Source organism: Mesoplodon densirostris, chromosome 3 (genome assembly GCF_025265405.1).
Source record: "Mesoplodon densirostris isolate mMesDen1 chromosome 3, mMesDen1 primary haplotype, whole genome shotgun sequence".
In the NCBI taxonomy this organism is placed as follows: Eukaryota; Metazoa; Chordata; class Mammalia; order Artiodactyla; family Ziphiidae; genus Mesoplodon; species Mesoplodon densirostris.
Window position 1 is genome coordinate 27,573,557 of NC_082663.1, and position 26,273 is coordinate 27,599,829.

Below are 26,273 nucleotides of genomic sequence, written 5' to 3' on the forward strand. Positions count from 1 at the left end.
TACCAAGGCTTGATTTGTGACCCAAGATATGATCTATCCTGGAAAATGTTCCATGAGCACTTGAGAAAAATGTGTATTCTGTTGTTTTTGGATGGAATGTCCTATAAATATCAATTAAGTCCATCTTGTTTAATGTATCATTTAAAGCTTGTGTTTCCTTATTTATTTTCATTTTGGATGATCTGTCCATTGGTGAAAGTGGGGTGTTAAAGTCCCCTACTATGATTGTGTTACTGTCGATTTCTCCTTTTATGGCTGTTAGTATTTGCCTTATGTATTGAGGTGCTCCTATGTTTGGTGCATAAATATTTACAATTGTTATATCTTCTTCTTGGATCGATCCCTTTATCATTATGTAGTGTCCTTCTTTGTCTCTTCTAGTAGTCTTTATTTTAAAGTCTATTTTGTCTGATATGAGAATTGCTACTCCAGCTTTCTTTTGGTTTCCATTTGCATGGAATATCTTTTTCCATCCCCTTACTTTCAGTCTGTATGTGTCTCTAGGTCTGAAGTGGGTCTCTTGTAGACAGCATATATATGGGTCTTGTTTTTGTATCCATTCAGCCAATCTGTATCTTTTGGTGGGAGCATTTAGTCCATTTACATTTAAGGTAATTATCAATATGTATGTTCCTGTTCCCATTTTCTTAATTGTTTTGGGTTCGTTATTGTAGGTCTTTTCCTTCTGTTGTGTTTCTTGCCTAGAGAAGTTCCTTTAGCATTTGTTGTAAAGCTGGTTTGGTGGTGCTGAACTCTCTCAGCTTTTGCTTGTCTGTAAACGTTTTAATTTCTCCATCAAATCTGAATGAGATCCTTGCTGGGTAGAGTAATCTTGGTTGCAGGTTTTTCTCCTTCATCACTTTAATTATGTCCTGCCACTCCCTTCTGGCTTGTAGACTTTCTGCTGAGAGATCAGCTGTTATCCTGATGGGGATTCCCTTGTGTGTTATTTGTTGTTTTTGCCTTGCTGCTTTTAATATGATTTCTTTGTGTTTAATTTTTGACAGTTTGATTAATATGTGTCTTGGCGTATTTCTCCTTGGATTTATTCTGTATGGGACTCTCTGTGCCTCCTGGACTTGATTAACTATTTCCTTTCCCATATTAGGGAAGTTTTCAACTATAATCTCTTCAAATATTTTCTCAGTCCCTTTCTTTTTCTCTTCTTCTTCTGGAACCCCTATAATTCGAACGTTGGTGCGTTTAATGTTGTCCCAGAGGTCTCTGAGACTGTCCTCTGTTCTTTTCATTCTTTTTTCTTTATTTTGCTGTGCAGCAGTTATTTCCACTATTTTATCTTCCACCTCACTTATCCGTTCTTCTGCCTCAGTTATTCTGCTATTGATCCCATCTAGAGTATTTTTTATTTCATGTATTGTGTTTTTTTTTTTTTTTTTTTTTTTGCAGTACCCGGGCCTCTCACTGCTGTGGCCTCTCCCATTGCGGAGCACAGGCTCCGGACGCACAGCCTCAGCGGCCATGGCTCACGGGCCCAGCCGCTCCGCGGCATGTGGGATCTTCCCGGACCGGGGCACGAACCCGTGTCCCCTGCATCGGCAGGCGGACTCCCAACTACTGCGCCACCAGGGAAGCCCATGTATTGTGTTTTTAATCGATGCTTGATTCATCTTTAGTTCTTCTAGGTCCTTGTTAACTGTTTCTTGCATTTTGTCTATTCTATTTCCAAGATTTTGGATCTGGGAAATAGAATCTTGGATCATCTTTACCAGCATTATTCTGAATTCTTTTTCAGGTAGACTGCCTATTACCTCTTCATTTGTTAGATCTGGTGGGTTTTTATCTTGCTCCTTCTCCTGCTGTGTGTTTTTCTGTCTTCTCATTTTGCTTATGTTACTGTGTTTGGGGTCTCCTTTTTGCAGGCTGCAGGTTCGTAGTTCCCGTTGTTTTTGGTTTCTGTCCTCAGTGGCTAAGGTTGGTTTAGTGGGTTGTGTAGGCTTCCTGGTGGAGGGGACTAGTGCCTGTGTTCTGGTGGATGAGGCTGGATCTTATCTTTCTGGCGGGCAGGTCCACGTCTGGTGGTGTGTTTTGGGGTGTCTGCGGACTTTTTATGATTTTAGGCCACCTCTCTGCTAATGGGTGGCGTTGTGTTCCTGTCTTGCTAGTTGTTTGGCTTAGGGTGTCCAGCACTGTAGCTTGCTGGTCGTTGAGTGAAGCTGGGTGCTGGTGTTGAGATGGAGATCTCTGGAAGATTTTCGCCGTTTGATATTATGTGGAGCTGGGAGGTCTCTTGTGGACCAGTGTCCTGAAGTTGGCTCTCCCACCTCAGAGGCACAGCACTGACTCCGGGCTCCTCAATTTGGGATGATGTGTTGTCTATTCATGTGTTCCACAGATGCAGGGTACATCAAGTTGATTGTGGAGCTTTAATCTGCTGCTTCTGAGGCTGCTGGGAGAGGTTTCCCTTTCTCTTCTTTGTTCTCACAGCTCCTGGGTCTCAGCTTTGGATTTGGCCCCGCCTCTGCGTGTAGGTCGCCGGAGGGCGTCTGTTCTTCGCTCAGACAGGACAGGGTTAAAGGAGCAGCCTCTTCGGGGACTCTGGCTCACTCAGGCCGGGCGGGAGGGAGGGGCACGGAGTGCGGGGCGAGCCTGCAGCGGCAGAGGCCGGCATGACGTTGCACCAGCCCGAGGCGCGCCGTGCGTTCTCCCAGGGAAGCTGCCCCTGGATCCCGGGACCCCGGCAGTGGCGGGCTGTACAGGCTCCCGGAAGGGCGGTGTGGACAGTGACCTGCGCTCGCACACAGGCTTCTTGGCGGCGGCAGCAGCAGCCCCAGCGTCCCACGCCCGTCACTGGGCTCCGCGTTTTCAGTCGCGACTCGCGCCCGTCTGTGGAGCCCCTTTAAGCAGCGCTCTTAATCCCCTCTCCTCGCGCACCAGGAAACCAAGAGGGAAGAAAAAGTCTCTTGCCTCTTCGGCAGCTCCAGAGTTTTCCCGGACTCCCTCCCGGCTAGCTGTGGCACATTAGCCCCCTTCAGGCTGAGTTCTCACCGCCAGCCCCAGTCCTCTCCCTGCGCTCTGACCGAAGCCCGAGCCTCAGCTTCCAGCGCTGCGCGCCCCGGCGGGCGAGCAGACAAGCCTCTCGGGCTGGTGAGTGCCGCTCGGCACCGATCCTCTGTGTGGGGATCTCTCCGCTTTGCCCTACCCAGGTATGTGGGGGGGTTTCTTGCCTTTTGGGAGGTCTGGGGTCTTCTGCCAGCGTTCAGTAGGTGTTCTGTAGGAGTTGTTCCACGTGTAGCTGTATTTCTGGTGTATCCATGGGGAGGAAGGTGATCTCCACGTCTTACTCTTCCGCCATCTTACCCGGAAGTCCCAAAGGCATCTTATGATTCCCATATTCCATGATTCTATGATGCTTCCCTCTCTAGCAGGGTGGTTTTTATACAATTATCAAAGGGAAGATTGATCTTTTGAAAAATTAGATTTATTGTGGCCTGAGGATTAAGTTACACAGCTAAAGTCCACTCATTAAAACTCATTAACTCATCAGCATGCTACTTTCTCAAGCCATGATGACTTTGTGGCCTAAGTGAAAATTTCATATTCCTCTGGAAAATTGAATTAGCATAGCACAATCAGCAGAAAATTATCTTTGACTAGTAGATTTTATTTCTATACCATTCTGCTTTGCCTAAAAAAATAATGACTCTGAGACTTAAACTTGATGGCTAAGAGTAAGAGCTAATGTCTACCATTTGCTTTCACAGTCCCAAGAACTGTTTTAGATGTTTTACATGCACTTGTTCATTTAATCCCCAGAAGAGCTCTATGAGATGAGTAGATACTAAACCCCCATTTAGTCAATAAGGATATTGAAGACTAGAGAGATCAACTAACATGTCAGGGCCAGGATTAGACTCTGGGTCTAGCAGCTAACTGAGGGGTCTCCTGTAAACCATACTCTTCTGTCCTCTGCCTTTCCCAGAGGGTCAGTGGAATTGACTAGCTTGGGCTGCACTCATCGCAGTTGGGTGGAATTAAGGACGTGACTTTGTGGAAGAGAACTGTTTGGAATATGAAAGCATGAGCAAGGAGGCTTAGTTTCCATTAAGTGTAAAGTGGGTCAATGAGATATGTTGTAATAGTAAGTAGATCCCTCTTTTTTTTTTTTTTTTTTTTTTTTTTTTTGCTGTACGCGGGCCTCTCACTGTTGTGGCCTCTCCTGTTGCAGAGCACAGACTCCGGACGTGCAGGCTCAGCGGCCATGGCTCACGGGCCCAGCTGCTCCACAGCATGTGGGATCTTCCCAGACCGGGGCACAAACCCATGTCCCCTGCATCGGCAGGCGGACTCTCAACCACTGCACCACCAGGGAAGCCCAGATCCCTTATTTTTTGAACACTGCTCTTAGGAATTAGAAGCTAAGCAGGATTCCTAAGTTTATAATTCTCTGTCTCTAGACAATAACAACAAAAGCTAACAGGGAGTGCTGACTTTTACATATTTTACATCTATTAGTTCACTTAAACATGACAGCAACCCCTTGAGACAGGCACAAATATTTTCCTCATTTTCCAGATGGGGAAAACTGAGACCCAGAGTGGTGCAAAAACACAGCCAGGAAGTGGCAGAGCTGGGTAGCGAGCCCAGGCTCTTTAACCATTATTCTAGCCTGCCTCTCAGCACTAGGCTTTGGCAATTCCAAAATATTCGCTCCTCTGATGCAAACAGGACTTATTGTCCTTCAGGGTGGGTTGAGGCCAAGAAGAACTGGACGTTGAGCCATGTCTTCTGTGAATGTTTGTGTATTTGAACCAGGTGGCTCTCTTCCTCCGGGGTCTCTTTCTAGGACTGGGGCAGGAATGCCTCTCTCAATGCCTCACCGTGGTTGTCTGTGGGATGCCCAATTCACTCTGCTGCATGGAATTCCATTCTTGATGCTTTCTTCTGAAATAAGAAGGCTGGAATTTGGGGGTACTCTTATACCTAATCTATAAGCTACTAAGTGTTTCAAGATTGTATTTGCTCAGTTCATGTTCAATGAATGTTACAGTGGGTTTAAATGTGGTATCAGAACTTGCCAAATGGTGCTTATAGAAGGACACAAGGCTCAGAAGGATTAAGTGACTTCTCCAATTTCACATGAAGTTGTTATGTTTCTGAGCGCAAGGGCTATCTTACTTGAGCCAGGACTCAACTGAGATAAACCAATGGCCTGTTTCCATTCTTGTCCTTGGAGCCTGGCAGGGACTGGATGTAGGGAGTGGTCAGATGCCCTGGAACTACTCAGAACACAAATTGGAAAGAGAAACTGAGATGTTGATGCTGGTAGAGGAGAGGACAGAAATGCTGGGCAGGCAGGGATGGTGGCGTCCATTCCTCTTTGCCCCCTTTGCGCTCTACTAGGCGTTCAGTAGTATTTGAATATGAATGAATGGATCCCTACTGTTTTTCTAGCCATGCTCCACATTCAGAGCATGGAGATCGCAGGGGCTGGTGAAGATGGAGAAGAGCTCAGGGGGAAGGTTGGACTCTAGCTGGCTTGAGGTAGAGAGCAGATGTGGGAAGAAGGAGGGCACGTGTGCAGAGGCATCTATGGGCAAAGGCTGATGCACCTGGAATACTTAACCTGGCCCACAGGTACAATGTTCTTGACTTCTGTAATATCTTGTCTGCTCTCCAAACTCCCAAATGGGGGAAGGGTTTTCCTGACTAAGCCAGTGCCAGGACAATTGTGGCATGAGTCTTGTTAGCTACTCTTTTGCACACCTCTGCCATCGCTTATGGGCCTCGAGTCTAACTTGTTAACCAGTTGGATTTGCCCACATTATTCCCGAATGTGAGTCATTTGTTGTCTGGGCTCACCCAGCTGGGCTTTCCTTTCCAGGTTAACATGTTTGTTGAAGGATTCCATGATGCCATCCTCCTCTACGTCCTGGCTTTACATGAAGTACTCAGAGCTGGTTACAGTAAGAAGGATGGAGGGAAAATTATCCAGCAGACTTGGAACAGAACATTTGAAGGTGAGGTTTCAGTCTACAAGGCAACAACACTCTGCAGCTGATCAAGCTGCTTCTTTCCTGGTTCTGTTTTTCTCTCGTACAACTTTGGGACCTTGCCAGTGTCTTACTTTTCTCAGCTGTAGAAAAAGGATAATAAGTCAAAATCAACCCACTTCACAGGCTTGTTGTGAAAATTAAATGAGATAAAGCATGTGAAAGTGCTTTGAAAGAGTCCCACTGAAATAGGAATTGCCTTGTCTCCTGATTACTAGATGACAACTCTAGGCTTCTTAAAATTAATCACAAGCCTCATTCACAACAAATAGTTTGTGAAGAGTTCTGTGATCAGTTTTAAAAGGACTAATCCCAGATATACATTCCTCTGTTCAAAACTGGGGGCTTTGAGATGATAAGGAGGTCCATTTGAGCTCTCTGCTTATATTTTATTTTTTAAAATGTTGAATACTAGCTGTTGCTTAAGAACAGAGAAGTATAAGGACAACAACAACAAAAAAATGGCTCGTCCTCTCATCACTCAAGCAATCTCTGTTGACATTTAAACATTGTACAAGAATGAGACCATTCTTGGCTGGAAAATTTGAATGCTACAAAAATGTACAAAATGAAAAGTGAAAGTTTTCCCTTCACACCCTAGTCCCCTGTCCCCAGTGTAATCACTATTAACAATTTCCTATGATTCAGCCTAAAAATATTTTATGCCTTCTGCCAGCACATATGCATTTGTATATCTTATCTAAAAAATTTACACAAAAGGGTCATACTATGAATGCCATTCCTCATCTTAGCTTTTTCACTTGTATGTCAAGTAGAAGAATTTTCCATATGAGCGCTCATAGATTCAGCACATTTTTAAATGATGGTTCCATATTTTTCCACTGTTTGGCTGTACAAGTATTTCTTTAACCAGTCTCCTATTGATGGGCACTTCAGTTGTTTACAGTTTTTGCTATTATGCAAAATGCTATTATGATCTTACACATCTTGATGAATTTTTGTGAGTACATCCAATAGGGAACATTCTTAGTCATGGCCTATCTGGGTCCAAAAGTATGTTGGTACCTTTTAAAGTGCATTAGGTATTGCCAAATATCTTCCAGGAAGGTCTACCAGTCCATATTCTTGTTAACAGCATGTGGAATGCTAGTTTCCTCTCACCTCCCCATCAGTCAAAAAAAAAATGAACATAAGACTCAGTATGAGAATGATCCAGCTGCTGGAGCCCTGCGGATAGCAACTTCATATTCACTCATTCACTCATTCATCAGATATTCTTAAGCACTTACTATGTGCCAGGCACCGGTCAAGGTGCTGAGGATTCAGCAGTGAGCTAAAGAAATTCCCGGGCTTCCCTGGTGGCGCAGTGGTTGGGAGTCTGCCTGCCGATGCAGGGGACGCGGGTTCGTGCCCCGGCCCAGGAGGATCCCATATGCCGCGGAGCGGCAGGTCCCGTGAACCATGGCCGCTGGGCCTGCGCGTCCGGAGCCTGTGCTCTGCAACGGGAGAGGCCACGACAGTGAGAGGCCCGCATACTGCAAAAAAAAAAAAAAAAAGAAGAAAAAGAAATTCCCTGCAATCAACTGAGCTCCATGGTAGTAGGGGGAACTGGTGATAAATGAATAAATACACCACTTCAGGGGCTATAAAGTAAAGCAGGTTAGAGAACTGGAAAGTGAAGGGAGGGGTGTGGTAGGACTGCTAATTTAAATAGAGTTGTCGGGGAAGGTCTTTCTGATAAGCGGTGGTTGAGTAGAGACCTCAGAGTAGTGAAAGAAATTATGTAGATGTTTAAGAGAGAATATTCCAGAGGCAGCAGCAAACGCAGAGACCCTGAGTGTATCATCTGGAGAGTGCTGAGGGCCCCCGTAAGAGCAAGGAGCCCGGTGTGGCTGCAGTAGTATGTGAGCTGCAGTGTGATGGTAGCCAGAGTCAGAGGTAGTGCGTCCAGATCCTGTGGGCCTGGAAGCTGCACTGAGGACCTTGAGTTTCCACCTGAGTGAGATGGAAAGCCACCAGAGGGTGTCGAGGGTCAGGATCTGTACTGAGTCTTTTTTAGATGGGGGCTTTCTGGGGGCTGAGGAAAATAAACTGTAGTATGCTGGTGGGTATCATCTGAGGACCACTGCCATACAGGTCACTGACCAGAGGTCAGGAAACCCACAACCTAGCCACTGGCTGTGACCTCAGTCCTTTGGGCTTCTTCTTTGTCACCAGTACTAAGGGGGTTGGACTAGCTGATGACTGACAAAGACCCTTTCAGTTCTGCATCATGCCAACTCATCCTTTGAGCCCTTTAATGCACTGGGGCTATGCCTATATGTATTTATCAAGGCTAGATTTGGGGCACATTTTTTTTTTTCCCTTGGGACTCCCATCCACTCCACTGCCTCGTCTTGCCCTTGGTTATTAGAAAGGGTAGGATGGTACAGAGAGGTCAAGTTCCAGCGAGAGTTGTCTGGGCAACAGCTATGGTGACATTTGGTGGATTTCATTTCTCCTTGGTGGTTTCAGTGGATGCCACATCTTACTCAAAACTAGAGTGACATCTGCTTTAACTTTGGACAGATTGTAGGACATGAATGAATAAAATAAGCCTCCAGGATTATCTTGCTCAACCTCTGACTGCTTCAGCTGAGGAGTTGGAATCCAATAGGATAAGTCAGGGGGCATATTAGGACTGAGTCAAATTTCCCAGAAGTTGTGTCCTGTGCACTAAGAAACCGGCATATGTGAACATGACCTTGGTAGGCCACATCCTGTTCCTAGTTACTCTTCACTACACGATGTAGTCATTTGCTCTTGGTCATCTGAGGGAGGTTGTTAAGGGAAGGGCAGGTGCCCACAATGGCTGGAACTCAGTGTTGTTTAGAGGGCATGGACTAAATTTTCCCATAGGCCAACCTGATGCTTCCATTCTAGGGCTGGGTCTACGCAGGCAATATGAAATGAGTCCCAAAACAATCAACTGTATAGTTCAGTCTAAACGTAGAATCTCATTTGTCCAAATGTAAAGATAATTGAAGCCAAGGTAAGTTTTGACCTTGAAGTGTTTGAAGAGCCCATTTTATTTGCTAAACAATGATCAATCTGAGGGTAGCCCCCAAAAGAACTATAAAAAAAATCCCCAACTGTTCTAAAATTAAAAACAATTTAAATTTTAATGGTCACTGTAAGTGACCATAAAGTTGTCAAGGGAAAAATACTCTGGACGTTATTTGACAGATTTAGATTTCATTACGGTTAAACCTATGACCAAATCTCAAGGCTTTCAATAAATGCCTGGGAAGAAGCTGAATTTCCTCTCTGTGTGAGAGGTCAGAGTGACAAGGTAAATAGGACTGTGGCTCAAACCTTGAGCTCTGCTACAGGCCAATAGAAATGAGGGTGGAAAGTCTCATTATTTATGTACAGGAAAATTCTGCTGTCAGCCTGACGATCTCACCTTATGTACAATACTCTCAGGTGAAGTCTCACTTGATAATTGGCCACCCTGAGGGTTCACACCCCATTTCTTGGGAGAATTGTAATAGCTTAAAGTGTAATGAGGTCTTGGATTACTAGGGCCACCTTGCCTTATAAAATACTCCGCAAAACATGTAGCAGAACACACCATCATAAACACCTCTGAACAGAACGGCATATGGTTTTGGACAGCCAATATGTTTGCAGATAAATGTATATATATTTAAATGACATTAATTACTTAAAAGTTGTATAGACTGTCAAGGATAAGCTAGCTTGAGATAGGTGTATCCTTTGTAATCAGTCTATGTTAAGAAGACAAAGAAATCAAGATGAATAGTAGCTCCATTCTGTTTCCGGCAAAGTAGACCAAAGTCTGGAAAAATCAGTGGGCCTTCAAACAGCAACCCAGAGGACAGTAAACCCAAATACTTGCCCTCTCCAAACCACACTAGAGGATGGAGCTCTCCCTTGGGATCCCTTTTCCCAGACTTTCATTTTACTTCCGGAGAGAACCACATCGGTAGAGGTGCCAATTAAGAATTACACTGAACTTTGCCACAGTTTAAATTGAAAGAAAACAAATACTTAGAATGTGGCTGACATATAAATTCTCTTAGTTAATGAAAATTGCAATATAGACATATTTAATATCAACTAATAGTATATACATATTTGCTTTTATTGATTAGCTGCTGTAAGCCACCATTGCTCACCAAAGTAAATCCAAATCCTTTGTGTGGCACTCAAGGCCCTCCATGCTCTGGCCACCCTGTTCCAGCTGTTCCAGCTTTACATATCACTGTTCCCTTCCATACACATGGGCCACCTCACCCAAAACCTCACCATCCCTTGGGTTCCTTTCAGCTTTTGTGTCTTTGCAAATACTAACAGGGCTGCCTTTCTGCCTAGAGCACTCCCACACTCTGCTGGCTGCTTGTCTGAATCAGAGGCTTCACCAACATTCCTATAAAAGACCTGCTCTTTTACTGAGTCCCCCAGGAGTCTCCAACTAGATGTGCCAGCTCCTCCTCTGAGTGGTGTGGGCATAGTCAGAATGTCCTCTCCCAGATTCCAGGCATAGCGATAGAAGTAATAACAAAAGAAGAAAACCACCGACTTCTCTTAAACCCATGTTGAAAGTACTTTACCTATTTTAGCTCACTTAATCTTTTCAGCAGCCTCTTGGCAGGGAGCTACTACTATGCCTCTTTTACAGTCCTGGAGACTGAGGCTCAGTGGGCTAAATCCTTGCCCAAGGTCATAGGCTAGGAAATGTGAAAGCTGGGATTCAGATGCAGGCAGTTGGATTCCAGCACCACCAAAATAAACCCTTTGTCCAGGCTGCCTCTCTCTTGAGCAGACACTGTGTCCAGATCATCTTTGCCCCAGCATTAAATTCAGCCCCTAGTTATCACTGGATAAACAAGGAATGCTTTATTGTATCTATATGAGATGATGAATGTCAAACTCATTTCACAGTATCTGTAAGTCAAACCTTTATGCTGTACACTTGAAACTCACACAGTGAGATATGTCAGTTACATCTCCATTAAACTGGAAGCCAGAAACAAAACCCCCAAAACAATGAATGAATGAACACAAGTGCGATAAAACTAGCTCATCTTTGCTCTTGGCTCCCATGACCTGCGAAGCAGGCCCTTTGCTCTCCTGGGCGTCCAAGGAGCCCATAGGCAAGCACATTCACTGAGTCCTGGCCCTGGAATGGGTTTTCTTTTATAATGTTTGCCCAGTGATAACGTGAACCAATGACAAGTCTAGGAACTGTACTACAACTCCACTTCTCGCTCTGCATTTTTTTAAAAACTTAATACAAAACTCCGGGATAAGCATACTGCTTTCAGGATTAGCCTTAATCTTTTTTTTTTCTTTAACATATTCCCCAAAGAAGGTCATTTGTTTCTTTTTCTTTTCATTTTTAAATGGAGAAATGTTAAGAATTTAGGAATGCAGACACAGATGAAATTACAATGTCTTTTCAAATGCCAACAAAAATGCTCCGAGTTTGATGAGATTCCCTGTGGCATGAGTTTGTTTAAAAAAGTCCTGTCAATTCATTTTCTTGTTTTTGTTGGCGGACAGAGGCATTTTAAGTAACCAACTGGAGTTCTTTACATCTCATCCTCCAGGTATTGCCGGGCAGGTGTCCATAGATGCCAGCGGAGACCGGTACGGGGATTTCTCCGTGATTGCCATGACCGACACGGAGGCGGGCACCCAGGAGGTGAGCAAACAGGACTGCTGCCCCAGCAGCTCCTCTGCTTGTTGAGATTCCAGGGAATGTATTTGTCCTGGTGTCCAAATAGCTGCCCCCAAAGCAGCCTCCAAATAAAAATGAGCTGCACACAGGGAGTTTCCAAGAGAGGGCTTCCTTCTGGTTGAGGGTATCAGGGAAGAGTTCAGGAAATGGTTCCACGTTTATCCTAAGTGGGGCAATCCTACCTTTCAAGTGGCCAAGAATCACACCTCAGTCCTAAGATGCAGGACAGCATCATCAGCTGAGAGATGTAAAGTGAAATTGTGTATTTACTTCCTCCCTAAAAATTTGAAAAAAAAATTGTTTTTGGCGGGGCTGGGTACAAACTGGACATGCATTAGTATTTCAAAAGATGATGGAGGAAGGGTAAGCTGTGACAAAGCGAGAGAGTGGCATGGACATATATACACTATCAAACGTAAAATAGATAGCTAGTGGGAAGCAGCCGCATAGCACAGGGAGATCAGCTCGGTGCTTTGTGACCGCCTGGAGGGGTGGGATAGCGAGAGTGGGAGGGAGACGCAAGAGGGAGGGTATATGGGAACATGTGTATATGTATAACTGATTCACTTTGTTATAAAGCAGAAACTAACACACCATTGTAAAGCAATTATACTCCAATAAAGATGTAAAATAAATAAATAAATAAATAAATAAATAAATAAATAAATAAATAAATAAATAAAGTAAAAGATGATGGAGTTTCAGGATAGCATCACGAAGAGAAAAGGGTGCCCTGGACACAAAGAGGAGTTTCTGACACTTCCTGGGGTGCAAGCTCTTTGCCTCAGCTCCCTCGGCTGTAATGAGGAAATCATAATCTCTCCCCTGCTGATCTCACATGACGATCATGAGCACCAGATAAAATGGAACCTAGAGAAGTACTATATAAACTTTACATGATAAATATATAAATAAAGATTATCGGAATATGCAGTGTTTCAGGTCACGTAATGCGGCTCCCTCTCTGCTTCTCTGAAGGATCTCACCCAGAGTTGATGCTCCTGTCACACTTCATGCGACCCTGCATAAAGGACTGGCTCTTCTTCCCTCAGTCCACACATACTTGGCCTTTGTGGGAGGGGCTGAGCCGGCAGGACCCGCACTTGCTGCATTTACTGCACGGTTTTTTACTCTTCGATGGTCTGGGTCTCGTGTTTATTCGAGTGTCCCCCTCTATAAAAGGTGGATAGTAATGGTCTATTATAGATAGGGCTGTGGTGAGGATTCAGGAGCTCATGTGTGTAAAGTACTCGGTATGTGCTCAGTACATGCCAAGGATGGTTAGTTTGGTGATTATCTAGAATTCTTTTCATTCTGACATGAAATGGCCTATGTGAGCTTGCTGGGCCTCCTTCAGGAGAGAGAGGGGGAGGGAGTGTCACAGGCCACTCAGGAGCAGGGTGCCGGTGCCCAGACAAAAGGGAAACAGATCCCGAGAACCTGGGTGCGAAGGTACTTCCAGGTCAGGGCTCAGGGAGCTGATGAAACGGCTGTTGAACCAGAAACTGAGAGTGAACCTTGAACTGACCCATAAAAGAATACTGGTTTTTTTCAGGGTCCACAGGAACTAATTGAAAAGGAGTTCAGCTTGGAGGTGGGGTGTAAATAGGGTAAATTCATCAGAGAGGAGAACGTAACCCCCGAAGTCAGGATGGGGAATAGTTTTGCAACCAAAGGAGGGTGAAGTGGGAAGTTCCTAAAGACACTCTGTAATGCTTGAATTATATGCCAAGCTAATTGAGTGGTGTGAGGCCCACTTAGCCTGGGACCCGTAAGATGGGTCCTGACTTCACTCACCCCTGAAAGGAACTTGGGCCTGACAGATGGCTGACCACGTGGGCTGCTCTGTGGCAGGTGGGAGAAGCAGCACCCTCTCCCGTGAGCAGGGGAAAAGCCATGCCTTCCCAGCTTATTGCTTTCTGTATAACCACCTTCCCTGCCATGGGGAGCCCGCTCTCCATAAATTATGCTCACCTTAAGAGCGCTGTTGGCGCCTGCAAATCTTGACCTACAAAGTCCTCAGAAACACACCATTGTAGTCAGTGTGAAGGACAGGAGAGCCCACTCTGTGCCTCCTTTGGAACCAGATAACTTTGACCTTTCAGTGTGTATATGTATGTATTTTTTGCCTTTATATAGGTTATTGGTGATTACTTTGGAAAAGAAGGTCGTTTTGAAATGCGGCCGAATGTCAAATATCCTTGGGGACCTTTAAAGCTGAGAATAGATGAAACCAGAATGGTGGAGCACACAAACAGCTCTCCTTGCAAAGCATGTAAGTTTAGAGACTTAATTCGCTCTGTGTTTCATCATCTATGGTATCAGTATAATGCAGGGGTCATGCCCTGAAAGTGCAGATTACTGTTTCTGATGTGGTAAAACCCATGGGAACAATTCACAAACTGGCATCTGCCTTCAGCAGAGGCTTCTAGGTCCTTCTTCCCTTCTATTCTTTTCCAAAATGGTAGAAGGCATCTCCCTATTTTTACATCTCTTACTATAATTTCTTAGAATTTGAGGTTTACACTTTTAGGGAAGATTAAAATATCAAATGCTAAATGTCACTCACTTATTCATCCCTTGTTTCAAAGTTTGTATTTATCCTCTTATCCCTCAGAACCAGTGTCCCTTAGGCACCTGAAAATTTACAAATTGACAAATAAGTGTGAAATCTGTTATTTATGAGCAGCCTTGTCATAAACATAGAAGCAAGTGGAGGGTCTCATAAGGAGCTTAAAAGTAGGAAAATGGTTGGAAATCATTGCTTCAGCGAGACCCTTTGATAAACTATTGAGGGAAGGCAAAGTGAGTATCGACCTTTCAGGGAACTTGTTCACTTTAGGCTAATGTATGTGTGCTCCTTATGTCTTGGGAACAGTCTTTAACCTGTGAGGTGTTTGTGTATGTGCAATAATTATGGGAAGGCATAAGGCAGAAATATGTTAAGAACACAGTCTCTGGAGTTATTGGGCCTGGATTTGGAATCCCACCGTTGTCACTTACTGGTTTTGTGAACCCAGGAGCATTCCTTCCATTTCTTTAAGCCTCAGTTTTCTCATATGTAAAACGAAAGAAATGTATCCCACTCTTAGGACTGCTTTGAGGATTAAATATGAATGCATATAAGACTGTGTCCTAAACTCTTTCTACACAAGCTAGCTATTTATCATTTTTATATAATAACTGGGACACTACTGAACTTGATTGTTTCAAACTGTTACATTTTCACAAAGTTATATAAGACATTTTGACATGAAACTCTGGCTTTGGTGAGAGAACATCTAAAAACAAAACATTGACCCAATGAATTTTCTCACCAAATCTTCCAGCACTTGGAAGTGTCACCATCCAAGTGACACTGAAAATGAGAAGAGCCGGCTCAGTCCCATGGTCCACATGGTTGTCTTCTCTGACTGTAATCTCAAGAGTGTGGCTAGATCTGAAAACTTCAGTTTCCAGTTTTCTTCAATTCCCCCTTGAACCTGCTTTATTCCCACTGTGCTCACTTTTTTTTGTAACAGTCATTCATCTAGTATTTTCTTAAGTGCTTTTTGAGCTTTGCACTTGGTAAAAAACCCCAAAACCCAAAACCAAACCACAACCACCACTGCCACAACAATGAACAAGATCCCCTAGAAAATAGTTCTCAAAAAGAAAGGAAAATTGGAAAATTTGCCCCAAGTGGGAAATTGAGAAACATCTTCCAATGAATGAAAGTTTTCAATGACTGAAACGTCAGAATGAGGGATTTCTAGCTATTTCTCAACATGAACTCAGATTATCTCTGTTTCTTTTTCAAGCAGGTGGCCTAGAAGAGTCAGCGGTGACAGGAATTGTTGTGGGAGCCTTACTAGGAGCTGGTTTGCTAATGGCCTTCTACTTTTTCAGGTTAGGACCACTTTATAAAGTTTTAAAATTCACTCCCCTTAATTGCCTTTGCCACTTGCCTTTGAACGATCCTCCTTGTGACCTGTGCCTCTCTTGCTCTTACCCAAAAAGCATGTGGTGAGAAGAACTGAGCCATTCCTTTGGTGTGACGCTGGTTTGATGGTCAGTGGGTTAGCATACCAGGCAGTGGGTCAGGGTTTCTATTGCCTCCCCCTATGGACCACAGAGCCAATGCTGTCCTTGGCTCACAAATATTCTGACCCCATTCCTACCACCCACCACATGCGAAAGTGGAGAGGGAATCTGGACAAAGGGAGAATCAACTTCCCCAGTCTCTGGCTTCCTCCAGTTTAGAAACAGGTGCTGGGCTCACCTTCTGTAGAGGACGTAGTGGCTCCAAGCAGCCTATGTTCTCAGGATGTCTGTGCTCAGTATTTGAGAACCCACATGCTTAGTGACCACTGTGGTTAAGCCCCGAGTCTTGTAAAGTTGTAATATTTATGTGTGTTCAAGATACCGATAGTTTCGCATCTTGAGACCTGTTCATTCCTTTGCAATCTTTGGTGGTTGAGTTTATGGCTTATTCTTAAGTCAGCGGACCATGAGTTTTTTCATTTCTGCATGGAACTGAAACTCCGGGCGTATGTGACTCTTTGTGGGGACAATTGTATTCCTGTACGCTTCATCTGATCTTTATCTAGGGCATATCCTGGGAGCTGGGGAGAGCTTCTGTGGCAGAATAGACAAGACTTAACCCACGAGGCACCCAGGGAAGAAGGGGAAGGCTTGTTCTATGGCATCTGGGAAGGCAGGCCAATTTTCCTCCTTGAATAAGGGCACAATGCCTTAGGGCACACTACTTTAATCTTTGACCAGGGTTTCATATTGTGTCACTTCTCATTTATTAACCCAAACCCAGATGTCCCTTGAGGGCATTCTTTGTAAGAGAAACCATAGTATTTTGTAGCCAAGAGAGGTTTTATTACTACATTCACTTTCCCTTTACCCAGGAAAAAATACAGAATAACCATTGAGAGGCGAAACCAGCAAGAAGAAAGCAACGTTGGAAAACATCGGGAGTTACGGGAAGATTCCATCAGATCCCATTTTTCGGTGGCTTAAAAGGAAGCCTATTCTTTTGGCTTGAGATTCTTTAAGGAGATAAATGGGATGAAAGACCAATGGAACAGAAGGGGCGCTCTTGAAAAACTCATTCTTTTAAGCAGTTAGTCATTTCATTGTAAAATTTCTTCAGAAGCTCAGGAACTGTTATTAATTGCCATATGCCTCCCGGCCTTTCATCTCATGACAAACAAATATAAGAATATAATGTCACTTTGTTAAATGTTCATACTTTTTCAAGGGCACATGATCAGATTTATGTTTTGAAGGTCTGATGTCTCCATATCTTGATGGCTTTTGTGGGGATTTTATGCAAGGCTATAAAATGTGTTTTTCTTAAATGAAATGTTTTATAGCTAGAATAAAATAATTTTTACAAGTAGAATATTCTTGAAAAGAATTTAACCCCAAGAAGAAGAAAACATAATGAAAAATCTCAAGGTAGGAAATACATCATTCCTTTGTCTAGTGCTGGTGGACAGATCTGAAGTTGAAAACTGCTCTGTCCGATGTATACATTCAGGTCCTGACTTCATATCTCGAAAAAGAATCCCCCCCTGCCCCCCGTCTCCTTCAGCATCTCATGAAAGCTACTCTGGAAAGTTGCAACTATTAATAAGTTAAGAGGATTTATACAAGAAAAGCAAATCTAAGAGGTTTCATTTTTTAATATAAAAAAGCCCTATTTCACACTAACACTTTATTTTTAAGTATTTTAATCTTATATTTTACTATTAGAAAATGTGTCTATTTTTTCATTTTGAAGATTAAATTTCACTTATATTTTAAAAGCATGGGTAAAGTGTACAACAAACCAATAATGATGAAAGATGCCTCTCTTTTTCTCCGTGTTTTCCTCTTCCCCGTGGCTGTAGCCCAATACGAATTGCTGCTTTAATTACAGAGATCTGGAAATGTATTCAGATTATAGACTCTACAGGAATACATCAATTTACCTGTTTTAAATGCAACTTGTTTTAGTGATAGACTCCTTCCAGTTCTGGCCAGTGATGAGTATCAAGACCAAGGATGAAATTTAATAGAATTAAGTCAGGTTTTATAAAAGGGAGGCGGTCCTTTTTTTCTCAAGAAGAACTTTATAGAGTTAGAACTTGACAGTAGCACAGAAACGATACATTTAATAAATGACATTTTTCCAAAATTCACAATGATGATTTTGGTTAAAAGAGGGAATCTAAATAGCTACTATCTTCCCTTTTAGTAAACTCCAGAGAGGCTTGCAGTCATCCACTAATAACCCATGTAACAGGGGTGGGGATATGAGGAATTTGGACAGGGTTGAATAAGTATATACCAAATCCCTACTTTGTGCCTAGTACTCTGCTCATGGGTTTAAACTCAGGTTGCCGCTTTCATGTATAATTTGTGGAGAAAATAGACAGTGAGGGAAGAATGGGAAGTTGCCAGATCAGTGTACCATCTTATCATGACGTCACAAAGGTCTTTCCTCAATAATGTTTTGAGCAGCTGGAAAATAGTTTTAAAAATTATCTTAATGTCTGGAAAAGACCATCTATAGGAGGAAAATAGGGCAGTTTAAGAAAATAGGGGAATACCGGAATTGGAGCAATTCCTAGGTAGTGATGGAGGCTGTGGTTCACTAGTAATGGTGGAGATGAGGCAGGGCGAGTGAGAGCCGTGTGTCCTGGAAGTTGGCCTGAGCTTGCTTCCCTGGAGGCGTCCGCCACTCCTACTTCAACCAGTCAAAGTGAATGGATTATTTCTGCGTGAGGCAATTCCCCCTCTATTGCTTAAAAATGGAACGCAGGCAGTTGGAGAACATGATAAAAGAATGAACTCTGATCAACTCAAGGAACTATGTTGTAGTTCTCCATGCTGGGTGCAAATGAAAAAGTGCTGAATTCAAAACAGGATGGAAAAAGAAGGCAAGAGTGACCAGCTTCAGAAATTCTGACACAGGAAGACAGTTTGGGAAGTAAAATCCAGGAAAGCGACGCGTATAACATCTCAGGACTCAACGTGAAAACAGAATGGAAGAGTTGCATCCATCTTATTTTTGTGAGTTGAGAGACTATTTCTCTCTCATTTATGTTTTTCAGTGATGTTTTCCATGTATTTTAGAGATACTCATTCTCTATTATCTTGTGTTTGTAAAAAACATTAAAATTTTGAGCCTATGTGCTTATTACAGGGAAAAAACACTCTTACCTGGCTGCAGTCTTTGGGTAGAAACATTTCTAACCTTTCTAGAATTTATATAGGGGCTGTTAACTCTAACCTTTTTAAAGCAAATGTCTTTTATTTCTACTTCAGGTAGAGGAATAGTTCTAAACTTAATATTATATTCCCAGGTAAAATATTAAAAATGTTAAGTGAGAATTTAGTCTTCTAAAAATGGTAGAGCAGGGCTTCTCTGGTGGCGCAGTGGTTGAGAGTCCGCCTGCCGATGCGGGGGACACAGGTTCGTGCCCCTGTCCGGGAGGATCCCACATGCCGAGGAGCGGCTGGACCCGTGAGCCATGGCCACTGGGCCTGCGCGTCCGGAGCCTGTGCTCTGCAACAGGAGAGGCCACAACAGTGAGAGGCCCGTATACCTCAAAAAAAAAAAAAAAAAGGTAGAGCAAATCATAAGGTTTCTGATATTTGAATACCATTCTCTTCCAATCTTAAAGCAATTCTAGTGTTCTTAAGATTGTTTATTTACATGTCTGTTTGCTATCCTTTCTTCCTTGAAATTGTCACATGAGTTACAAAACTCTATTAAGTTTTGAAAGCTCCCTTAAGTTGGGAAACCTTTGCTAAAAGTGTAGGTGTTTGGCCCAAGGTTACCCTGGGTTAAGACTTCTGGAGATTATAAATCGGGATTGAAATTCCTAACTGCTAACATGTTTGACAACTAGTTATTTGTGTGGCAACTTCGCCAGTAGCCACATCTCATATGGTAAAATAAATAGGACTTTAGATCTTAAATCGTTCATAAATTATTATCCTGAAATTCAGGGCATTCAGATTTCAAAAGGGATACTTTATCAGCATTTTTTTATCTGGCCAAACATAAGCTGACATTGATACAGGTCAGAATGAGTATATACTTTTTGTGTGTATACTCTTGGTGTTGGAAATAAGTATAGGTTTTTATGGTCATCATCATCATCTTAGATTTTTTCTTTTCTGGACTCAGAAATAAAAGCTTTCTCTAGGTGATCACTTCTATCCAGGAAGAACTTTCTGTGTAGAGTGTGGAGCTTCCCCAAGAATGACCACAGGCTCCACAAGGAAGTCCCTGTAAACACTACATTTCTTGGAAGAACCATCAGCCTGTCCTTTCCTGAACCGCAGACATGGTTCCACAGGTTTTAAAATGGTTCTTTACACTTCAGAAGCTATATTTAATGGAGGAAGGGGAGAAAGGTAGGGAAAGTTAATGCCTCCTTTTCTCTTCTTCCTTAAGTTCAAAGTCTTTTGCTTTGGAATGCCAGGCACTTCTCCCTATTCACATGCTCCTGGTATCATTCACTTATTCAAGGCACCTGCGCCCTTTGCTCCCCTAATTGACCACTTTCCTTCTGGTTGCCGCTGATTTTGGGAGTGTGAGATTTGTTGTTGAGAGTGAAAGTAAGGCCATTGTATAGACCTTATACAGACAGAGACAGGAATTCAGAGTAGGTCCAGTGGGCTTACCACCTTCTTGTGAGTGAGCATAAAGTAGCTGTTTGTGGAAGTCTCTTAGGATACCAAATAGAATATTATGCCACTGGTATTAGGGAGTGTTTATAAACTGAAAGGAACACATACCTATGTTTCCTGGGACACAAAGTATTCAGATCCTGAGTGGATGCAGTCATAAAGCCAAACACCAACCAAAATCAGGTCCCTCAGTCTACATTTCATGGGGTTTGTTTAGTTATGCCGTGTGGTTCAGTGCTTCATAAGGAAGCTGAAGATGAGCTGAGTTTCTTCTTCAGTAGAAAAAATGGAAACTAATAACATGGAATATGTTTTGGGGGCAGTGCGGAAGCACAGAGAATGAGATGGTGCTGTTCAGAGGAATCTGTTTCTTTTCCAGTTGATCTTTAGAACTATAGAATAACCTATAATTTAGTTCCTCTTCAGTAAGAAGCTTGGGACACACCCAGCAAGAAGAATCAGGATCAAGCTCTTCCAAAAGAAACAGAAGAGGGTAGTGTTGCCAGCTGCCAGCATCTTTACCACCCCTCCCCCCAATACCCTATCCACTGTCCACCATGGCTCCAAAGATGCATCAGCATCGTGCCCATGCAGATATCAGCTTGCGAGTAGAACATCCATGCTTCCTCAGGGGGAAAGAAGACAACGTGCTGGCTGTAAGAATGTAGCCGGCTTTTGATCAGAACCCTTACCTAACTTGATCACGGGCTCCCAGGGCAGTTCAAGCCTCTGATGTGCATATACTCCAACAAACCTGGCTTCGGTTTTCAGCATGTAGAGCTTGCAGGTGTGCCCCCATAGCTAGACTCCAGGATTAAATCGACTTTCAAAATGTGCTGGATTGGAGTTTGTTCAAATTTCTCATTAACCACTAATGTTAATTCATACCAAAGGCAAAGCAATTCTAAACCAGCTGATGTTGTTAGTGTTCATATTTTAAGCCACTTCAAACACAGTGAAAGGGTTTCAGTGGGAGCTGAGTCTCAGAAGTAAAAATCCATATGTTACAATAACTCTTTGATGTATCAGGTGTGGGATGATTCCTAGGGGACATATTTGAACAAGCAGAATTAAGAGTTAGCAAAAGTGCTGCATTGCTTTGATTCACATGTTTAAAGACCTAAATTTCTACGTGCAAGGAAGAAAGGGCCCATTCACCAGGGTAAGTCACAACATAGGCTACCAAAGTGTTTTCTATTTGCTAGAAGAACAAGGCTGTCATAGCACATAATAATTGCTCAGAGAAGGTTGAGAAAGAGGAAAATTTGGATTTTGAGACAGGATATCCTATTTAGTATTCAATGCCAAGATCTTAAAATGTTCAGTGTAGTGTGTCTTACAAGACAGCAATGAGGTGCCCGTAACAGCCTGGAGATGCTGTGAGTTTGCAGATCTTTCTGGAGGGCCCTGGGAATCTGAGCTTTGTTCCCTGTGCATGGTGCATAAATGAATCCAAGAGGACACAGAACAGACACATGGGAGATTACTTCTGCAGTCCTTGTCTTCTGGACCATATTATTCACTGATAATATACTATATAGGACTACCGAACAATACATACCTACCGTGAGTCTGGTAGAAAAGTAAAAGTAAAAGCTGACAACTACATACAGTTTATTATTCTAATGTAAGTAGAACTATCTGCATATAATGTGATTTAATTTATTGTTGTTTTGTGTAGAAAACGAGAATTAATGACTGTGGATATAACCCCTGTTTTGTATAATATATTTTATTTCTGGTGCAAATCGGTCATTTAAGATATCTTCATTTGGTGTTTGGATATAAATGTGTATGTGTTCTTGTAAATGTTTCTGTTAAGCAAGAACGCCACATGCTCACAGTATAACAATGTGTTCTCATTAAAAAAATACATCCCACAGAAACATTTTCCTGTTTATAATTCAACCAACATACACTGCACATATCCATATTCTCCGAGGACTTTCTGGTCTCCTAGGACCAGTTTAAGTAAAAGATTAATTAGCAGATGTGATGAATTGTGCTGTCTGAATGGTACCCATGAAAGAACTCAAGAATTTCTTCCCAGGAAAGGGAAATTTGCAGAAATAAGAAAAGAATATATTATTAAAATGAGGAGCAAACCTTGAATTGGCAGGTAAGGGGAGAAATCTTTGTGAATGATATCCTGAGTCTCTACAGCTTGAGGACACCACATAGCTACACGTTGGCCTCATATTATTATGTCCCTTGCCCACTCTGAAGAGGTCTTAAGTCAGTTTTGTCATTCTAAAGAGCTCCTCAGTTTCTAGGGTACTAAACAAGTTAATAGCCTGGAGCATCTATAGGTGACTCTGGCTTGTAAAAAGCTGCTTCACTTCTGGGAAGTTAGTCATGATTTATTTTAGGCCCAAGAAACACATAGCAATCCTCAGGGTTGGATCAATGTGCCCCGGGCCCTGCTGCTGCTGTTGCCACCGCCAGTGAGGTCCCCTGGCAGTACCACCAATGACACATTGGGTACTGGAGTTTGAGAAGATTCTGCATCAGGATGCTGACTCTAGGGTTGGAGGTTGGAGTGGGGGTCCTGGCAGGAATGAAGGGTGGGGCCAGGAAACCTCCAGGAAACACAGGTGTCTCAGTCTACTTGGGCTGCTGTAACAGAACACCATAGGCTCGGGCTTATACAACAGATATTTATTTCCCACAGTTCTGGAAAGCTTGGTTCCTGATGAGGGCTTTCCTCCTGGCTTGTAAATGGCTGCCTTCTTCCTGCATCCTCACATGGCCTGTCCTGTGTGTGTGTGTGTGTGTGTGTGTGTGTGTGTGTGTGTGGAGAGAGAGAGAGGGAGGGAGAGAGAGAGAAGGAGGAAGGAGGCTCTTTGGTGTCTCTTCTTATAAGGACACTAATCCTATGATGGGGCCCCATCTTTATGACCTCATTTAACCTTAATTGCTTCCTTGGAGGCAAATACAACCACACTGGGGTTTGGACTTCAACATATGAATTTTAAGGTGGACAGAAACATTCAGTCCATAGCACAGAGTATTATCACTACTTTCCTACATCACTTTGGGGACCATGGCCTCCCTGAATCTTTCCATTCCATATCCTACCCATTTTGAATTTCTTCATGAACACCCAACACCCCACAATAGGCCAAAGATGCCTCATGACTACGACTAGCGGGGGGTATGTCCCTGGAAGAACCCTTGGGAGCTCCCAAAACAATTGATTTAGGGCCTCACCCTAACCCTAAATCATGGGCTTCTGAGGTTGACTTAAATAGCATCTACTATTGGGAGAGGTACCAACGGCTGTGGGTCTTTAAAAAATAGCAATTTAATAAGCCATCTATTATCACCGAACTAGAACCACGAAAAATAATTCCTTTTGCAGGCTTTGTGCATCTCTGACTGTCATAGCTGCTAAAGCCCTATCATTCCCATTTCATAGACGATGACACAGTGGAGCCAGACCCCTGGGATTTATATCCTGACTCTGATCCTTGCAGCTGTGTAACCTGTGTGACAATGGGGATAATCATAGTACCGAGTTCATCAGGCTGCTGGAAGGACTTCAAACTTGCCACACGGTGAAGCATTCAAAAGAACGATTACCACACTCTCCTGTTTCCTTGGATAAGGGGACAAAACTCTCAGTTGGCCATTTTTGAGCCTTTTCAAGACAATTTGGCTTGATGACACCTAGTCCTGCCTTCTTAGAGGATGAAATGAGAGACTATGAAGAGAAAGAGGTCCCTTTTCTGTACACTGTCTCCCCCACCCGCCAAAAGGTCCAGACAAGGGACAGGAGGGGACAGTGATGAAGCTGTCAGAGGGCGTGAGCAGTTTCATTCAAATCTGTTTTCTCTTCAGCTGGACCCGTGTATCACACCTGCCACACACATCCTGATTTCCGCCGCTGGCTGAGAGGACCTTAAGGACCGCTCCCTGGACCTCATCCCCCCTGGGCAACGACGCTAGCAGCTGTGATCAGTCAGAGCAGTACGTTCTCCCCTGCAACATGAGGGGCTCTCGTGGGCCCTAAAGAACATCTTTCCCGCCAGGGGCTGCCCTCACCCCAGGCCTCCCCTGAGAATGCTGGGATTTTGTCCCAAATGCAACAGCGGCACCTCATAAGTGTGTTAGTGGATGGGGGGGATTTTCCAGTGTAGACAAAAGGGGGTTCTTTTTTCACGGCCACTCCAGTGGGCCAAGAGAGACCAGGCATCATGCTGGCTGCTGGAAAGTTACCTCATCAAAGCCATGGAATCCCTGGTGCTTGTGGGGCTTCTCCCCATGGGACCTAGCAGCCCCAGAGACCAGATGAAGACAGAGCGCTCTTCTGGAAAGCCTGCCACAGTGCACAGGGTCGGGTGAGGCAGGTCTGGGAGGCTGCATTCCAGGCTGTGGCCCCTCCTCCACATCCCTTCTTGCAGGGGCCAGCACTGGGCACCCTCTGGCGGGGGTGGACCAGCTCCATAAAATGCTTGAGAAGCACCAGCTGTGCATGAGAGCTGTGCTCCCCCAGCAGTGGCCGTCTTGGGTGCCGTCAAAGGTATTTTATGCTTTCAGGCAAAAATCCAGCAAGAGGCCCTATCTAAATAGAACTTGCCACCTGGTATCTTAGTCATATACCCTTGATGACTATTCTCAGCATTTTATTCGGAAGGAAAATGAAGAATGAGAAGGAGCGTGTCCCCATCTCAATCCAACCCCAGTGGCTATTTATGGAGCGCTCCCTACATGCCAAGACTGCGCCGAGCACCTAAACCGTGCTCGTTTATTTCACCAGACATGGTTATCCATACATCACCCCTACGAAGCAGGACTATGGTCATCCTCCTCACTTTAGAGGTGTGTCAACTCAGGCACAGAGAGGCTAAGTAACTTGCCCAAGGCCTTCCAGCTACTAGGCAGCAGGGCTGGGGTTTGAAGGCAGACTGGTGGCCTTAGCAACAGCTGAATCCCGTGGCTCGTGGTCAGTTCAGTCTCTATCAGTAGACCTCGCGCCCTTTTCACTTTCCACATCCAATCAGAGTCTCATCCATCTCTCCCTCTCCATGTTTACTGCCGCCAAACCAGGCCTTTACCACCTCACCCCAAATTAGCAGGGGGCAGTCTCCTAACTCTTATTTCTAAGCTCTCCTCCTTTAACTGATTTGTCTCACCACTGCCCTGTCAGTCGCCCTACAATACTGCTGTGATAATGCTTCTCTCTTGTTCAGTAACCTATAATGACTCCCAATCCCCAGAGGTCAGCTTCCATATTCGGTTCCTGGTGTCACAGCCCTACCCCCTCAGTCTTCCTTTATTGCCTTATTATTCACTATTCCTTGTTCAGTCAAATTATGCTGACATTGACTTACTCAGATTGATTTACTTGTCATCCACTAAACATTCCCTGCACTTTCCTGCCAGCAGCGTTTTATTCCCACTGTTCCTCCCACCTGGAAAACTCTTTGCTTCCTAATCAGGTCCATCCATCCTTTATCTGCAGTTCACATCCCAACTCCTCTGTAAGCTTCCTTATCCACGCTCGCCTCGGATGAGCGCTACTCTATTTTGTGGCATTTATTGTCGCAGGGGTTATGAATGGGTGGTCTGCAGATGTGTTTTGTTTGGCCAGCCAGTGTTTAGAAAGGAAAAAAACAAAACAAAAGGAATTTGAATGTTTTTGGATGGGACAAATGCTCTCCAGTTTGCCAGATCCTTTCAGTCTTGATGTTCTTACACCCAGTTTTCTGATTTACATCAGGGCTCTGGGGCTTGCAAACTCTGCATGTACAGCTAACTGGACAATCACGTGGAGCTTTACCCCATTTCTTCTATTGCCACCTTACTTATCTTTTCAACATCATAACTTCCAAGCTGCTGGTCTTCAACAATTTCTCTGACACTTTAAATTTGTT

The 26,273-nt window shown here is 43.7% G+C and overlaps 1 protein-coding gene across 2 annotated transcripts in view; it reads left to right on the forward strand.

The window, feature by feature from the left end:
* Positions 1-22,234, forward strand: part of NPR3 (natriuretic peptide receptor 3) — a 77,558-nt gene extending 55,324 nt beyond the window's left edge. Inside the window, exons 4-8 of one of the 2 annotated variants that reach the window (XM_060092766.1) lie at positions 5,843-5,978; positions 11,588-11,682; positions 13,858-13,993; positions 15,519-15,606; positions 16,617-22,234. In XM_060092766.1, the coding sequence (XP_059948749.1) occupies positions 5,843-5,978; positions 11,588-11,682; positions 13,858-13,993; positions 15,519-15,606; positions 16,617-16,728 (567 nt within the window). In that variant the 3' untranslated portion in view covers positions 16,729-22,234. The remainder of the gene's footprint in view (positions 1-5,842; positions 5,979-11,587; positions 11,683-13,857; positions 13,994-15,518; positions 15,607-16,616) is intronic. The other variant, XM_060092767.1, reaches the window with a different exon arrangement.
* Positions 22,235-26,273: the final 4,039 nt, after the last annotated feature.